This window comes from Aspergillus pseudoviridinutans (assembly GCF_018340605.1).
Source record: "Aspergillus pseudoviridinutans IFM 55266 DNA, scaffold_4, whole genome shotgun sequence".
Lineage (NCBI taxonomy): Eukaryota > Fungi > Ascomycota > Eurotiomycetes > Eurotiales > Aspergillaceae > Aspergillus > Aspergillus pseudoviridinutans.
Window position 1 is genome coordinate 2,138,526 of NW_025091284.1, and position 17,011 is coordinate 2,155,536.

The 17,011-nt window shown below is 49.3% G+C and overlaps 8 protein-coding genes across 8 annotated transcripts; 4 read left to right on the top strand and 4 right to left on the bottom strand.

Annotated features, from left to right (window-relative positions):
- Positions 1-929: 929 nt before the first annotated feature.
- Positions 930-2,084, bottom strand: Asppvi_006159 (uncharacterized protein; the record flags this gene model as incomplete). The annotated part of the gene is made up of 2 exons (XM_043302064.1): positions 930-1,744; positions 1,796-2,084. 2 exons carry the CDS (start codon positions 2,082-2,084, stop codon positions 930-932), a joined length of 1,104 nt encoding a protein of 367 aa, XP_043157999.1.
- Positions 2,085-2,633: 549 nt separating this feature from the next.
- Asppvi_006160 (uncharacterized protein) lies at positions 2,634-3,238 on the top strand (the record flags this gene model as incomplete). The annotated part of the gene is made up of 2 exons (XM_043302065.1): positions 2,634-2,669; positions 2,876-3,238. 2 exons carry the CDS (start codon positions 2,634-2,636, stop codon positions 3,236-3,238), a joined length of 399 nt encoding a protein of 132 aa, XP_043158000.1.
- A 929-nt stretch (positions 3,239-4,167) lies between these two features.
- Asppvi_006161 (DNA-(apurinic or apyrimidinic site) lyase APN2) lies at positions 4,168-6,359 on the bottom strand (the record flags this gene model as incomplete). Its single annotated transcript, XM_043302066.1, has 6 exons — positions 4,168-5,130; positions 5,200-5,909; positions 5,960-6,092; positions 6,148-6,193; positions 6,248-6,260; positions 6,332-6,359. The coding sequence occupies 6 exons, from the start codon at positions 6,357-6,359 to the stop codon at positions 4,168-4,170; spliced, it is 1,893 nt and encodes a 630-aa protein (XP_043158001.1).
- A 362-nt stretch (positions 6,360-6,721) lies between these two features.
- Asppvi_006162 (cytochrome c oxidase subunit VIa) lies at positions 6,722-7,462 on the top strand (the record flags this gene model as incomplete). The annotated part of the gene is made up of 5 exons (XM_043302067.1): positions 6,722-6,893; positions 6,980-7,004; positions 7,076-7,235; positions 7,296-7,303; positions 7,417-7,462. The coding sequence occupies 5 exons, from the start codon at positions 6,722-6,724 to the stop codon at positions 7,460-7,462; spliced, it is 411 nt and encodes a 136-aa protein (XP_043158002.1).
- A 410-nt stretch (positions 7,463-7,872) lies between these two features.
- Asppvi_006163 (putative anaphase-promoting complex subunit Apc5) lies at positions 7,873-10,502 on the bottom strand (the record flags this gene model as incomplete). The annotated part of the gene is made up of 7 exons (XM_043302068.1): positions 7,873-8,590; positions 8,642-8,778; positions 8,836-8,942; positions 8,998-9,121; positions 9,173-9,584; positions 9,633-9,726; positions 9,788-10,502. 7 exons carry the CDS (start codon positions 10,500-10,502, stop codon positions 7,873-7,875), a joined length of 2,307 nt encoding a protein of 768 aa, XP_043158003.1.
- Positions 10,503-10,957: 455 nt separating this feature from the next.
- Asppvi_006164 (phosphoribosylaminoimidazolesuccinocarboxamide synthase) lies at positions 10,958-12,001 on the top strand (the record flags this gene model as incomplete). The annotated part of the gene is made up of 3 exons (XM_043302069.1): positions 10,958-11,107; positions 11,176-11,551; positions 11,628-12,001. The coding sequence occupies 3 exons, from the start codon at positions 10,958-10,960 to the stop codon at positions 11,999-12,001; spliced, it is 900 nt and encodes a 299-aa protein (XP_043158004.1).
- A 140-nt stretch (positions 12,002-12,141) lies between these two features.
- Asppvi_006165 (CIA30 family protein) lies at positions 12,142-13,346 on the bottom strand (the record flags this gene model as incomplete). Its single annotated transcript, XM_043302070.1, has 3 exons — positions 12,142-12,866; positions 12,938-13,171; positions 13,259-13,346. 3 exons carry the CDS (start codon positions 13,344-13,346, stop codon positions 12,142-12,144), a joined length of 1,047 nt encoding a protein of 348 aa, XP_043158005.1.
- Positions 13,347-14,597: 1,251 nt separating this feature from the next.
- On the top strand, positions 14,598-16,224 carry Asppvi_006166 (uncharacterized protein; the record flags this gene model as incomplete). The annotated part of the gene is made up of 5 exons (XM_043302071.1): positions 14,598-14,737; positions 14,792-14,921; positions 14,990-15,080; positions 15,139-15,326; positions 15,388-16,224. The coding sequence occupies 5 exons, from the start codon at positions 14,598-14,600 to the stop codon at positions 16,222-16,224; spliced, it is 1,386 nt and encodes a 461-aa protein (XP_043158006.1).
- Between the last annotated feature and the right edge of the window lie 787 nt (positions 16,225-17,011).

The following is a 17,011-nucleotide window of genomic DNA, read 5'->3' on the forward strand; positions in this document are numbered from 1 at the left end:
ATACCGACCTTCTAGTTCGTTCGAATTCACGAATAACAGAACGGTGGCGAAGGTGACTGGAACTAAGAGCCTTGAGATCTTTCACTGGTGTAAACTAAAAGGAAAAAGCCGGTAGGAGATGGGTGGCTGGATCGACTTCACTTCTGTGAAGCTACGATGTACCCCATACCATTGCGGGTCTGGAGCTTTGAGGTGGCTGGCAGGCTGGTTCAACCATGTGTTTGTCCCAAGGAAATCGAGGGAAATTGCGAGTTTTTGATCAAAGACCGTACTCCTGAATCAGTAGTCCGCATAGGAATTGAAATGAGCCCGTACGTTATGATGCTAAAGCGCATATACCACGAAGAAGGTCGCAATGTAGACAGTGTAGAAGTTAAAGTGATTTGAAAAGAGCAATCTATCCTACTTGTGAGAGCGATGAAGTACTTCGAAACAATTATCATTATTTTTTTTATCTTTTGAACTAGCTAAGCTATGCTAATTGATTGAGCCACCGACAGGAAAGACTTCGATGAGAAGTGTATTGGTGCTCATGGAAACAAGGAAAGAAATGAAGACCGTGACATTGTTGTAAACTGCAAGCCCGACGAAACCCTTCGAAACCAAATAACAAACGGAAACTGCGCCAGACATCCATAAGATAGGCCACTTGATGTCGAATGTAGAATCGTGAAAGCCCCAATTCGTCGAAAGTCGTTATGCATCGGAAAGCTGATGCCGCCACGAAAAGTAACCGCGCTCAGATCGTAACCGGGATTTGCTTCGAAATGCCGATGGAAAATGAATAGAGTACATTCGGAAACGAGATCAGATAGTGTACATGTAAAAGAGCTTGAGACATCGTGAGTACCCTTCTGCGCAAAGATGATCTGCAGAAGTAGACTCGAGACACTCAAGAGGTGCGGGGCCCGACCTCAGTGCATGGCCGATCAGACGTTGATGTATTGATCCATGTCAAAGACGCCAAAAGGAGGCTCTTCCAGTGGGTCATAGTTCAGCGGAAAGGGATCTGCGGCAGCTAGATCAAATGGCAAGGCGTCGATAAATGGGAGTTGCATGTTGAGATCGAAGTCATTGCCCTGGAAGAGTTCAAGTTCAAGCTGCTGACCGTCAGGCACGCCAGGTACATTCATGAAAGCCAAAGGGTAGTTGTCGACAAGTGGTTCTGCCTCGACAGGATCAGGAGTCTGAGTGCCATCTGTCTCTTCAGGAGATGGGAATTCCACTTCAGGAGTTCCGAAGGCATCGTCAGTCACAATAGCATCGTCGCCAGTGATCTGAATGCCGTTCTCCGCTTTGACAACGAAAGCTGGCTGAGCAGCAAAGGCCATGGTGGAAGTATTGTTGCCGTTACTTGCGGTGTGCTTGCGTGGTTTCTCAGACACGTAGCCAGTATCATAGCAGTGTTTCACGACGTCGTCAACCGAGTAGTTGGTAGAAACGTCGGCTTCAGGGATAGTTGTGATTTTGACTTTAGCCATTGTGTATTGCTGCTGGGCATCGAAGTTCAACTGCCAACCCATCGCGTCGAGGTAGCGAGTGGGTTCGAACAGACCGATAAACTTGGCAGTAATTTCCAGGAACTGATCCAAAGAAACCTCGCTCCCATGATCATCGCGGATGATGGAGTACGCTTTCGCGAGGATTGCCCATTTGGCCTTGAAAGGGTCATTCTGCCACAAGAAGCGAAGAATGCCCGACTTGGCCTTTTGGGTGAGGTCCGGAAAGATGACAGAGTAGAAGCCTATTCTTTATTAGTCTGTGTATCTATACTTGGTGATAAAGTTGGACTCACTTCTGAACGCGATAAAGCTGTTAAGAGGTCTTTTCTTTCCTTCCTGGGTGCGTTTGGCACGAGTAACCAGGGAACGAGAAGTTGCGGCAACTGGAACGGCAGCACCGCGATGATTGTCCAAAGCGTAGTTTGCACCAGTGGCAGGAGTTGAATCTGGGAGCTGCAGACCATTGTTTTCCTGAGCCTTGGTGTCTTGGAGGTACTGCAGAAGCTCCTCCAGCTGCTCTGGTGGCATGGTCGTCAAAAAGGTGTTGAAAGCACGCTCGAGGGGAGAGATTGCGGCGTCCATTTCGAATAGAAGACTGAGCGTCTATTCTCAAGACTAGACTGTGCAGATACTCTTGAATGAGAAGCTCAAGATGAACAGACAAGAGGCAAGCGTAGACGCAGAAGGAGACTTTGAAGATCCAACCGATTGTTGGGATGGAAAGGGTTTTGAAGAGAAGAAGCCGACGAAAGGAGAAGAGAAAGGATAAACCTCTTTCAGTGTTTGTCCTCGATAGAAAAATGAGGCTGGGTACAATGTCGCAGGCTGAGTTTGTGGCAGGATGTAAACAAAGAAATGTCCTATCTTTCACTGAGACCTCTCGACAATCGATTCACCCGCCTCCCCCTCCGGCCCTCTCCAACTAAGTAGGCCATCCCCGTTATTATTTCTTACGCTATTTGATTTTCATAGAGCTTGTAAATCCTGCAGGAGTATTATGCTCTATAATAATTACATAGATTCTTAGTGTGAAGACATACAAATGTTATGCGGAAGACGATGGACAACAAGTGTTCCTGCTGTCGGAATGAAGTCAGTGTGTCCAATTCCGCCCTATCACTTGTGCTCGAGATGCACCAGCCTAAGTTTCTTCAGGAACTACCTGAGGTGGCTGGAGTTACCGGTAAAAGCCGCAGCTTGTACCTGTGAATTCTGCTGGGCACTCGCGAAGGAAGTTGGCTATGATGTCTGGAAGACACTGGAAAGCAGAACGAAATGAGGGCTGGGCGAATCCACAACCCTGACAAAAGAGCTTAGAAATATGCAAGCTGAGAATTATAGAGACATTTGATATAACTCTCCCAGCCTTTTAGAGAAAGCGTCGTGCTTCATCCCGTCAGTTCTCCAAGAACACCCAGCCTGCTGCCTTGCTCGATACTCCGGCTTCGGCGAGCGTCTCGTCTGATGTCTCCACTCCTGCCATTCTCCAGGGCATGACAGTGGGCGAGATTGACTTCAATGTTGCTTTTGGGGGTGTTCCAGGTATGGATGCCATCATGACTCCTAATGGCATGCCAGAGGACCAGCAGTATCATTTTGAACCAAATGCGTTAGATCTCATGCACCAGATGCAGAACGATTACAACAAGGCTGCCCTCTACCAGCAACTCAGCCTTCCCGAGGGTCAGATTGGAGAGAACTTTGAGTTCACTGACTTCATCTCTGATTGCTTCTAAGATGGACTGGAACGTGTGCTTCTTCTCTGCTTGTCTTTTTGCCCCTTCTGTTATTGTTACTTGAGCAAGCACCATTTGTACATTTCTACATTCGCACCTCTAGCTGAGGGCTTCGATACATCGTTGCCTTTGACACTGTACCATACCGGCGCGGATTATTTGTTTCTTTCATTTTTTATCCTGGGCGATGGAAGGATGGCTGACGACTCTGGAGACTTGTTTTCAGAAGATATCAGATGAATCAGTGTAATTACTCCGAGAATATCAGACTTCTAGATAGTCACTTAGTTAGGACATAGCAGACAAACAAATACAAAGAACGGAGTTAATCAACATGTGTTATCTCGAGTGTCCAGTCTTTTTTCCCGTCTGGCCAGCTAATGCTCGAGGTCGAGAGTAAGTTCAAACGTGTCTGCGACCCGAGCACTGCCCCCCTTGCTGTCCAAGGTTACCCGACAGCTTCTGCAGCCTGTTTAATTAGATCAAATTGTAAGACACGCTGCATGGTGGTCCGCGAGGTCTGGCGGGCCCTTGCATGCCGCAACCGCTTGAGAGCTGTGCACCTGTCATATCCGGTTCCGGCATGCTTGTTGCCGTGCACACCGGAACATGCGTTCCTCAGGGACCACGAGGTACTTTTGAATTTTACTTGAGGAAAATCGACTGCTATGCGTTCGCCTTCAAAAGAGAGTCGATAAGTAGTCTTCAATCCGGCTGAGTGCTCCCGGCATTCAGCTCGCTGACCACCCTTTTCGTCCCATAGTTGCTCTTGTTTACAGTCAGATATACCTCGAAGAGTCTCACTTTACTCCGTACATGATGTCTCATCTTCGAAACCAAGATATCTCATTACCATTCCTAACCTTCTGAGTATGGAACCGGGTATAGTTACACTATCCGAAGAAGAAAGTTGCAGAGACAAAAAAAAACTACGGAGCGGAAGGGTTCCAATCACTGGCCCATATAAATGTAGGACAACGCCACTGCGTCCCCTTTTCCTTGTTTCCGCTGGGCCCAAGTGGCCTCGGACAGATCCAGAACGACCTTCCGCAGTTGATGCCAGGCTTTTTAGTTGTCAGACTGATACATGGTTCCTGGTGACCCTCGCACCTGGGAACAGGCCTTTTAGTAAAGAGCTTTGACCAGTCCTCCTTGCTGACAATGGGATCGATAACAGTATCATCGTTTTGGGACGAAGCGGGAGTTGTAGGATTGGCGGAACTTGGCTGTTCTCCCGGTGAAGCTTCACCGGCGGGTGCCGCCCGTAATGCTTCCAATGCAGCAGGTTCCGCAACAGGGGTAGATTTCGTAGGGGACGAGGTTGATTGTTTCGTTGGTACAGTAGACACCGACGCAGAATCCTGGGCTATGGTCGCTTGGCCGCCTGGTCCACTTTTAGGCTTGAAGAACCCCTTTAGAGTCCTCTGTCCAGCAGTGGAAGGTGCTGATGGTTGAGCTGAACCGGATTTCGAACGCTTGACTGAGACAGGGGAGCCAGTCTCACTTTTCTGAGACCTCTTACGACCGGTTTGTTTCGTTTGAGTGCTATCAGAAACTGCTGCAGACCGGCTGTCAGCGCTCTCCGAAATAGCGGTTGGCGTTTCCATTTCCTGAGTCGAGGCAAAGCGTTTCAACGTCGGGGCATTCGTGGTTGGTGTCTGTATGTTGGTGGACGGTTTACGCGAGAACATGTCCTTGATGCTTCTCCGCTTGTCGAATTCTGGTATCAAGCGTCCCGACGTAGGCAGAAGGTTTTTAGCAGAGTATTCCTGCTGACGCTTGCCATCTTTGAACATCCCKGGAGGGTTCATTATGTCGAGAATGTTGACGTCTTCTTCGCCAAGGCGTATGACGTCCTTGAAGACCGCATAAACCGGGCAATGATCGGATCCCTATTCCATTTGCATAAAGTCAGCCGAAAAATCAATCTGCAACAAAGCCATAGCAACCTCGGGGCTTACCAGTAGACCCTCTTGGATGTTCGAATCGCTGAACCAATCTTGCATATCCAGGCTACACAGGACGTAGTCTATCCTCGAGCCATAATTTCCCGGTCGAGCGATGATTCTTTGCTCCCAACAAGTGTACATTCCCCTTCGACCGGGATGAAACGACCGACAGATATCAAATAACACAGGATTTTCCCTCCCTTCATCGCGCTGACCAATTACTCTGCCATCAGAAAGCAGTTGATTGAACAGGCGCCGTGCCGGGGCGGATATAAACTCGTCCTCTGTCGTTTTTCCCTTCTTGATGGCCTCGGTAGCATGAGCTGCATCAATTTCCCCTTTCGCAATGTTAAGGTCTCCTGTGACAAAGACTCTCTTCCCCATCGCAACTAGATTTCGAATGCGAGCATCCATCAGGTCAATGAAGCTATGGCGGAAATTGTCCCGTGATTCGTCGCGATTGGCTGGTGAATAAATTCCAAGTAGAACAAATGCAGGAAACTCTAGAATGACGCAACGACCTTCCGAGTCCAGGGTAGCTGCATCAACCTCTAGCTCTGACAGTTGTGCAATGGTCGGATAGCCTCCTATTTGTTGGTCTTCAGGCAGGTCTCGAAAAGACACTGACGAATTGGGCGGACAGAGTACTCCAGCAAGTCCTTCCTCTGCGCGGATGGGACAGCATGTCGCATTTCGAGTGTATATCACAACTCCGGAGTATCCTGAAAAATGTCAGAACTGAACGACATGCCTGATACCTTATAGAGCGCACCTTTCTTGGTTTTTGGTAAACTGAAGTAGCAGTCCCAGCCAGGTACTAGCACCATGTCATCGCGGAGATCTTTTCGTTGAATCTTGGTCTCCTGAAAGACGACAATATCTGCCTCGAGAATATCAAACATTGACTACTCATTGATGAGCCTCTCGTTTCAGACTATGAAGGACCTTGGGTAAATCTACCTCGAAGGTTCGGCTGCCTCTCCATGGTTCATACGAGAACGGATTCCTGCTAGATCTCAGCACCACACGATGTACCAGTGAATATGTCTACAATGCATACCGTATCCCGTTCACTGTTAGACAAATCAATCTTTAGTCCGAGTATCCAGCTGGGGAACTGGTTTCCGCTATCGATCATGCTTACCGTTCCATGTTGTTATGCGAAACCCCATCGCGGTTGCTGTGAAGCGTGTTCCAAGCGTACATAGCACAGCCTGCCAGAGCTCGGGGAATACCTAAATCAGAGAATTTTACTTCATCTCCTTCAATAAAATCGATTCGTGGTACTTGTTCATCCTACCGCAGTAGCTGCAGCTATACGATCCCGTGACAGCACGTGACATAGAGGGCGCCGTGACATCACGCGATGATGGCCTGATTGATGACTAAGGCACCAGCGGCTGCCCGCAGACGAATCACGGGGACGCTAAACCGGCTTTGCTTCGTTAAGCCGGAACGCCCGACGTCCGTATAATCCCACTGTCTGTCAAAGCAGAAGAAAGACGCAACAGCCGTTTGACTGCCCCTCAGCACCATGTTCCCTCAACGCAACATCCTCCGCGCTGCTCAGCAGCTGCGTAGCGCTCCTGCTCGCGCTGCTTTCCAGCGCCGCCTCAACAGCACCGACAACAAGCTGCCTTGGATGGTCGACAACTCGTTCAACCGCGAGAGAGCTGCTGTCAAGCACCACGCTGCTGCTACCAGCGGTTCGTATACTCCAATTGGCCCCGAGGAATTTTGTGGATGATGATACGGACATAATATGCATGATGCTGACTCAATTGCCCACCAGACCTTTGGCGCAAGCTCTCCATCTAGTATGTGTTATCTGACGCAATTGGCGTGTTTTTCCGCGAACCATTCGAACACTTTACTCACTAATACCTAGTGCTGTTATCCCCTGCCTGATCCTCGGGGGCATTAACGCCTACAACCTCTGGAACGAGCACTGGGAGCACTGGGAGCACATGCCTCCTCTCGAGGAGCGTACCGAGTACCCCTACCAGAACATCCGTGTCAAGAACTTCCCCTTCGGCGATGGGGACAAGGTTAGTGCCACCTAATACGACTTCTCAATAGTTTATTTGCTGACTGGTGATTTTCTGCAGACCATTTTGTAAGTCTTCAATCCATTGAATAGTCTCTGTGGAGCGGCCATTTCGTTCTATACTCTGGATTTCTACCCGTTCTCCTGACAAGGTCATGGTTCATTCGCTGACTGTTCTACAGCTGGAACGACCAGGTCAACTACCACAACAAGGACAAGGCTACCTAAATTCCTTATGGTAAATAAGGACAACAGCTTCCATTGATCGTTCTCCGTTCCACGACGAGAGGAATTGGAAGCATGTATATTTACTGCACAAAATCGGGGCGGAAGTCGTTGTGAGAGTGTGCACTGGGGCTTTTTTTGGTGAAATGACTAGGAGTTACAAGACCAACGCTGATTGATTTCCTTTTGTTACACACGTCTTCACTCTCGTCCTAAGCTTCTCGGAAACCGAGTAGAATGCGCCTTCGTTCCTATAGGTAAGGACTCGGAGTGATTTTCCGGTGCCGTCCCATGGATATGCTCCTGCCGCGCAGCAGTTCAGTCTGGTCTACGAAAGGACTTGTCTGCTCTCACGATTTCACCATATGTGTTCGTTATAACGCAAACGTGGTACTATACACTAGCAATGCATGCTATATTCCCTTCTCACTCGATTTCTCCAGATCCAGGTATTTAGCGGCGTAGTCATTCGCAAGGACCAAGTCGCCTGTGAGGTGCATCACCGTGGCTTTCTTGGCCATCATCTCACATTGTCCCTTGATGTCTTCAATTTCTTCGTATTGGTCGTAGGCGCAGTCGAGGTAGCCAAGGGCACGGTTCATGTGTTCCTTTTTAGCCGGCGTATCCTGTCCTTGACTCCACACCTTTCCAGCCATGCCCATATTTGCGTCTACGAGAAGCGAGTACGCCCGCGCCGCTAGATCACAGTCGTCGGTCTCGAGAACCTGCGGCATGATGCTCTCAACCATCTCGTTCACAGCTTCAAATTCTCGTAGACTTAGCAGAACTCCACCAAGCACGCAGATTGCTTCCCAGAGACCTGGGAAAAGCCGGGAGCGGTGCGCGATACTGGCGGCTCGCATCGCCAGGGAGAAGCCTCGTTGTGGATGGCCCGTTTTTTCGAAGATGCGCGCTTTGAAGCAAAGCAGCTTCACCTGAGAATGGATGTCAAAGTTATCTTGGTGCATGGATTGAGCCGTCTGCTCGACGATTTCCAAGGCCCGGCCATAGTCGCCTTGTCGGATTTTATGTTCGATTGAAAGGAAAGATAGGAGAAGGGAGGCGTCATTGTCAGGGAGCTGAATCGCTTGAAGCTGGGAGAGTAGGTAATCTGCTGCCACTTTATCATCCCTAGTTCGTTGTTAGAAACCACATCTTCTAACGAGCCAGGAGAGAACATACCGACAGACATGCCGCCTTAGTTGCAGTATACCAGAGAAGAACGTCCATTGTTGATTCGCTCTGAGAGATCGTAGCTTTTCTGGTGTAACCTGCTTTGTAAGCGCAGATATATCGGCGTAGCGACCCTGTTGCGCCAACTTTTGGAGAGAACGTCAGAAGGCAGATATCAGAAAGTTGGGAAACAAGTGGCGTACCAGTTGACAGCTACGGAAAATACTCTTCAGATAGTCCTCGAATGGTGACTTGTTTGCGTAGCATTCGCGAAATATTTCGCTGCTCAACCATGATAGATGGGTAACACCTGCAGAAGTCAGAGCCTGGACCGGAAAAAGAATCCGCATGCGTAGGTCTGGTACCAATTCTGGCATAAAGCGCAGTCTGTAGTAGAAGTTGTGGGCCCATCGATGTCACCAAATTTTTTGTAACATTGAGATGTGATGCCCGAACGATGTTTTCCATTGAAGATGCAAGACTCTCACCCTTGTATTGTCAGGATTGTGGACAAGAACGACGGTACGCAGGAATGCTCACGTTTTGCAGTTCGAGTTTGGCTTCACTCAGCAATGTAGTGCTTAGCAGACTCCACATCTCAGTCTCCTTCGCTTTAGCCTTCAGGAAAGCAAGGCCTTCCTTCTCGTTTCCTAGCATTCCCGTATTCTGAACATCTTTCATCTGCTCAGGGAAGGCTTTGCCAAAGTGATACAGCCAGCTCATACAAAAGTTTAGACAGTTCGTATCGTGGGATTCTCGGGCAATCGAGACAGCTTCTTGCATTGCAGAAACAGCTTCTCCATAGCATCCGAAATCAGCCTGGAGGATCGCGAGGTTGAGTAGCGCATATTGGTAGGAGCTCCGGTCACGACTATGCATTGTGTAGTCGAAGTATCTGTGAAGGTTGTCGAAGGATGAGGGGTAGTCTCCGGCTCTCCATGCATCGAGGAATCTACAGATCGTCAGCGATGGCGGGGCTTTTATGCGAACTCGGTCTCACCTTAGGTAGTAAGTCAGGTTGGGTATTGCGACGCCAGACGCCATGATACGTTCGAGCTGCACTTTCATGCCATCTGGGACTCTTCCTCCAAGCCCTGCACTCCGTTAGCAAGTGTGCATCATGAATATGCCTCGTGAAGGGGAACGTCTGCGTACTTTGTAGCTCGCCAATCTGAAACTCCAGCAGTCGTTCGACATCCTTAGTGCTGACGTAGGTTCCATCCTCCTCTTGGATTTCGATATTTCCATAAGCCACTTGAGCGAGGTGGCTCGTGGAGTCCAAATTGAGCTCAAGCAAATTGATGTCCACGGGGTCCCGTTCAGCAGATGGATTCTTCTTTGACCATACACGGTACGTGGGGAGACGGTAATGCACAAAGCCCTTCCAAAGCTTGACAGAGTCATGGAACTGAAGCCTAGTAAACTCGAGCTGGGCTCTTCTCACGAACGCACCGAGTGGTGAGCATCTTGAAAGTCGCATACGACCGGTCTCAGGCGCCAGACCATTATCCCTGTCGCGGATCTGTTCTTCTCGAGACTTGACAAGAATAGCGCTGATCTCACTGAAAAATACTTCCAAAGCGTCACAAGAATCAATGGACCAGATCTTCTTGAGAAACAAATCCCATATTGAACGGCCTGGGATCGAGGAAGCTTTGGATGAAAGGCCGTCCTCCAGGTCGTCAATCGCGATGATATAGTTGCTATCCCTTCTGTTCAGAGATAAAGACGCATCTGGTCCCAAGGGACTGAGACATGACATAAGAAACGAAAGGACATGAATTGCGGAGGAGTTGGGAACGACTCCATCGGTGTAAATGGAGATGAGGCACAGAAGAGCGATCTTCGAGGGGGTCAGATAGCGACTCATCTTGCTTCTCTTTCTTCTTCTTTCTCTTTTATCTAGTCCTCTTTTGCATGGTTAACATCCTTTGCCGAAGAGAGTCTCAACCAATAATGGAAGGACTATGCTGGAACTTCGCTGAGCGATTAACCATCGGCGCGTCGTTCGTATACAAACACACCGCGTCTGAGTCCGAACAATTGAGCTTAATCATGGAGAACCATAGGATCAAATGATATCGGACACACAAGATTTGATCGGTTTTATGTTCAAAGCAACTTCCATGGAACGTGCTCTGTTGGTTCAATTGATCAGCAGCTTCATTGTAAAGGGATTTTGCAAGGCACCTGTTGATGCCTGAGGTATAAACTGATTGATAGCAGACCCCGCCAAAAAACTTATCGTTTATCGGGACATGACTCGCTTTTAGTCACATCTTGAGATTATCACTACTGCAACTCTTCATTCGTGCAATTACAGTCATGGCCGAGGCACTTACAAACACGGATCTCCAGGGTGCGCTGCCCCTGATTGCCCGAGGCAAAGTCCGCGATCTGTACGAAGTCGATGACAAGACTCTTCTCTTCATTGCAACTGATCGCATCTCCGCATACGATGTGATCATGGAGAATGTACGGTTCTTCGTCTTGGACGTGCCAATAGTTCTCCATATTAGATCTGCTAACGATTGTCTTTTCAGGGTATCCCAAACAAGGGTGTTCTTCTCACATTATGCACAAAAGCATGGTTCAAGATCCTGACCGATGCTATCCCCTCTCTGCGCACGCATTTCATTACGCTCGACCTCCCGCCCCAGATCCCCCCTTCGCTTCGGCCAGTACTTCAGAATAGAAGCATGCAAGTGCGCAAGCTCAGGATTCTTCCCATCGAAGCCATCGTCCGAGGTTACATCACAGGATCTGCTTGGAATGAGTACAAGAAGTCCGGTACAGTGCACGGAATCAAGGTCGCTCCGGGTCTGAGGGAGAGCGAGGCCTTCCCCGATGGCCCCATCTACACTCCCAGCACCAAGGCTGAGCAAGGCGAGCATGACGAGAACATCCACCCCGATCAAGGTATGCATAGTCCTCCTCGCTTCCGGAGCGTTTACCAAGTTGCAGTGTGCCCAAAGCTAACCATATCCCGATGTAGCCGCTGCCATTCTTGGTGAGCATGCCTCGACCGTTGCTTCCCTCGCTGTACAGCTGTACAAGGCCGCACACGCCTACGCTCTGTCGCGCGGTGTCATCATCGCGGACACGAAGTTCGAGTTCGGTGTCGACGAGGAAACCAATGAGGTTGTTTTGGCTGACGAAGTCCTGACGCCCGACTCGTCTCGCTTCTGGCCCAAGGATGACTACGAAGTTGGCCGCGGCCAGCAGAGCTTTGACAAGCAATTCCTTCGGGATTGGCTCGTTAAGGAGGGATTGAAAGGCAAGGAGGGAGTCCGGATGACAGAAGAGATCGTACAGAAGACCGCTGAGAAGTACAAGGAGGCTTGGGAGAGGATCACGGGGGAGAATTAGATCACACTAAATGGCTCTCGAACAACGATATCGAATCTCAGCTTCCGATCAAATAAATAGTTATCGGTAGCTCTATGAGAGAATAAGTTAATTGTACGATTAGTATAGTACAAATACATAGAATTTTGATATAGATCAGATCATTGTTCCCACTCTGAGCGCAGTCCCTTTAAACCCTTCGTCTTCCCTGCTCCTCCAGGTTGACTACCCTTGTCGTCAGGATGGCCGGAAGGAGAGTCGCCCGTCCAGCCAGTTCTGACTCCCTCATCGATAGGCAGCGCATCCGCACCACAGATTCGCTTCTCATCCACGAACTCTTCGTCGCTGATCCCGTTGGTAGCCCAGATGCGATGGATTCGCAAGTCGTAAGGACCCTCGACCCGATCTGTAAGACCGATACCGATACTCTTCACTCGATTGCGGAGAAGGGATGTCTGCGGCTCGACCACAAGGCCGTGGTTCGTACGAACAAAGGAGTGGAATGGCAGGAGAATGGTCTCCCAGCCTGTGCCGCCGGATGTTGTTGCGGAAGAGGACATGATTGTGGATTCAGGAGGGACGTCAGAGAGCGAAGGAGGAATTCCGCGTGGGAAAAGGGTCTCTGCGAGCTCTGGTGACTCGGCTGCTTCCGACGTATATGAGGGGAGGTTGTCACGGGAGATCTGGTTTTGCACGCGATGATGGCGAGTATATAATCTATGCTGGTGGATATCCGTCTCGACGATCGAGTCTGTCTGAATATTCACGGTGTATCGCCGACCGTCGGACTTTACTCGAAGCGCCAGATACGAGTACGGGTCGACATCCCAGTATAGTCGGCCAAAGAGCCAGAGACCTCGGTCCTTGTTGCGAAAAGCGGCATATCCTATTGGTTCCGAGAGTGATCAGTTTTCTCAGGTTACAGCAAGCTATGGCAATGTGAACAATCCAACGCACCCGTCCTCTCTACTCGCCAATTGTTAGGTAGCTTCGTTGAAATGCTCCCATGGAACCTCGCATGAGCAGGAGTGTTTGTCGAAGGGTCAGCCGGGACATAGTCAAGACTGGCAGTGCTGAATCCACCAACGGCACGGTCGGCCATGGTCTTGCACCCGGCGACGGTGGATTCATCTTCAAAGTCGAGGAGAGTGTAGGGCTTGGTGGGAGTATGGAGACCTTCGGAGTTCCAGGCTATACAACACAACGATGTCAGTAGGCTGTTTATATTGCATGCGCATTCGATAAGCCGACGCTGAAATGGAAGCAACGATTACCCACCAATCCTCGATAGACGGCTCAGCTCCTCAGCACTGCGCTTGAGAAATCCTGCGGGTTTGGCGGACAGACACCTAGCCGTGGGAAACATGATTTATTATTTTATTCGCTCAATCCCTTAAATGTTAATATATTATCGAAATATCAAGCGATCTGAGATATATGGCTATTCGATGTTTGGAGTGTTGAGAGAAGCTGTTCAGTAGAAAGGTACCTCCAAGATAGACCAGGAATATATGAAATGATAGTGATGGCGCCAAGCTGCATACTGGGCTACTCCGTCCTCCGTACTCTGTAGTGACTGTCATTCGTCCAATAATTAATTGCGGATTGATCGGCCGAAGATAAGATCAGATCGATAATCATTCCTTTATTTATCCTAGCCTCCTCCACCCACTTCCATCAAAACATCGATCTATATACCTACACTCCTCCCACGCCTTAGCAGCCCGACAGCCTTACAAACCATTTCTGGCTTTCCGACTCATTACGACAGAGATTTTCTCTTAAAGTTTCTCGGGAGAACGTTCTGGACTGGAAAATCCCGACATCTGATCATTTTTGTCCCGCGTTGTGACCTTGTCAGTGAAATTTTTCCTGGAGATCCATGGGATGTGGAGGACGTCAACAGAAAGGATGCTCGGGAAGTTTGCTATCCGCGCGAAATTTACGGTCATGTAACTTTAGGGATCGAAAGGCCTTCGAAACCAAGCCAATAATGGCTGCGCGCTTTGGTTTGAACCTGTCAAACAAATGAAGCAATGAGGACGAGTACCTCAGAGCTTGCAATTGCCGATCTGTTGAAAAGCGCACTTTATTTTCGCCTGCTCACTCTTGAAGGCGAAGAAAAGGCAGAGCGCGTGAAATGCGTTGCTCTGCATCCTGAATTGACGAATTTCGTACGGGGCATTCGAGACCTCCACAATGGGGACGTCTATACAATCTTTCCGCGTCCTTTGTCTCTTGACTTAGAAAGGTATAAATTACTCGCACGGGGTTTCAGCTTAGCTGTTCTGCGAGTTTCGATACCAGTTGGCGTCATGATTTCTCAAGTGCTCGGTCCAGGAGCTAGACCAGCACAGAGACAAGAGAACCGTACTATGCCCCGACATCATTTCTGGAACCGCCAGAAAAGTAAGAAGAGTGGTAGCCTGCAGTGGGCTTTAAATCCCCCGTAAATGCCAATCTTCTGCTCTGACTTCTTTCGTTTCTTCCCATCGTTCGACAAGTACTCAACTGATCACCAAACGACTCACTTCTACATTCGTTTATTTCACAGCCTTCAAGCTTCAGAACTCATCCACTCGTTCAATTCTCGCTCTTCCTTTTTATCAAATTCGAAATGTCTATCCTTGGCCTTCTTCCGAACCCAAACTGGTCTCAGCAGCCTCTTCCTCCTCGTCTGGACAGGCAGTACACGGCAATCACGGCTGAGAATGCTCAGGGGCTGTTTCCCCCAGACGCCTGTATCTTCGTCGGAAAGTGAGTAGCAAGATGTTCTCTACTTGAGAAACAAGAGATACTAACATGCAGTAGTTTGAAAATTACCCTGGAGGACAAGGATCTAGTACGGGATATCCAGCAAAGGTTTTCTACATTCGGTCCATGCCATGTCAAGGTCAAGCGTGACAAGCGGAAAATCCCCACAGCTTTTGTGCAGTTCGAGGTGAGCACTCTCTGGCCCTCGTCATCGTTTTGCTGTATGCCACGGTGGATTAACGTAATATACTACAGAAAGTTGAACATGCCGTAGCTGCACTGGCAGAGAACGATCTCATCAAGCTTCACGACCGCTGGCTGAGAATCGAAAAGATCAAGGGAAAGAGTATGTTTTATTTGTCTCACCTCGTCCTGTTGCTGAACATCTACTGACGCCGATCTAGGAACCGCGCGCCTTGGACACCGGTCTGGGCACCCAGTTTCTCCACATGACTTTGAAACGGCTCTTACTGGCCGAGGTCATTTTGAATCATGTTTTCTTGAGGAAGTCATCTTCCTTGACCTGGGATTTCTCACAACCGTCTTCACAGTGACATTCGCCTATATCGACGACTTCAGAGACGCCATCAAGGTCAGTACACCAGTCTGCTACCCCCCAAGACTATGTGCATGTTCTGAGTCAATATCAACAGGCTTTCGAAAGGCATCCGATGTACTACCTCCAGCCGTTGGACGTTGAAGGCAGTCCCACGTTTTCCTGGGTAATCCCGCAACCCTCCGGCCACAGCCCTTCCTTCAGACGCTCGCGCAGCAAAGCAGCCTGCGATGCCATGCGTGACCGGGGTCGTTCGCGGGTGACTCTTCCTGCCGAGTTCCAGCCAAAGACTGGCAACGGCAAGACAGTTGAAGACTACACCCGAGAAATCAACAAACTCCCACGCTTCGGCTTGAGCGAGGACCTGGTCCTCGATGTGGTCGAAGAATTGGAGGCAGAACAACGACGAAAGTGCCTCAGCGAAGAATGGACCGGGTCTGCATCCAACGGCACCGAACCTACCCCTGCTACAACTACCGATAACAATTCGACAACACCCAACGACTCCTCCGCTGGTTGCACGGACAGAGACGAATTGACATCAAACCCCCGCTCGCACTCCAAAGACTCGTCCAACACAGCGTCCGCCCCTACCAGTGCCGACTTCGAGTCTCTCATCGAGTCGACATCTACCTCCACCACAACTTTCACTTCCTACCTGGAAGTCGTCCCAGAGTGTGTAGGAGAATCCAGCCGAGGGCGACGATCTCGAAGCCGCAGTGTTTCAGTGAGCACCGGCTCACCCACACGCCTACGATTGCGCTCCTGCAGCTCGAGCGCCGATTTACCGCCTCGAAAAGACGATATTGAATTATTCTTCAGCAACGGAGACAACGACAACCACAACAACGACGACGTCAAGACGGAGGAACCGTCAATCTCGGGCTTGGACTCGAACGCCATCGAGTTCAAGTCCTCCTCCAACTTTAACTAAGCGTATGCCTCGCCTGACATGCAATAAGTCCTTCTCGCCCCGATGTGAGGAGGCAATCCGCGTTCCAGTTTGACCTGGAGGAAGGGTGCCGGGGGTGGGTTGGTGGGAACCAGCAGTCAAGCTGGTTACCGGCACTCAAGCATCAATTTTAATTCAGCACAATTTATTATATGGCGTTTTGGAGTTGGACTCCGTTCGCAAGATGCTTATGGCCTATGTGTATGATATGTTGGATGTTTCATGGATCAAGCTCTATACCCTTGTGATAATCCTGATGGATGGAGGAAATGGGATAATGTCTATTCTGTCTATATATCTGCTTGGATGGTATGAAAGAACCGGGCATGTATGTTTGACTGGGGATGACATAATGACCAACACGAATTGTTTCAACCTTATCGCTTAGAATATCTCTTGATACCGTTCAGAGAGCCCACTACGACTTGTCGCAAACCACTTAGGTATTTTAGCGTAGAAGAACACTGGCCCTGGGAACCAGGGGCTGCCTCGAGCGCATGTATTCGTGATATCATAATGACCAGGACAACTTCGTCAAGCGTGACTCAACCCTTTAGTCTAGACCTTGTCAAAAATACAAGAAAACCGAATGTAATAATAAAGCATAGTCATATCCCGTAAATTAAGGCCATTTGATATCATGCCGTGAAAGTATCTTAACATGTGTATGCTGCCCGCCGAGCGCGATGAACCACCCATCCCATATGAACGCCAGGCTCTATATATGTCGCCATGAATGCTCTCAACCATGCAACAGAAGCCAAATGCG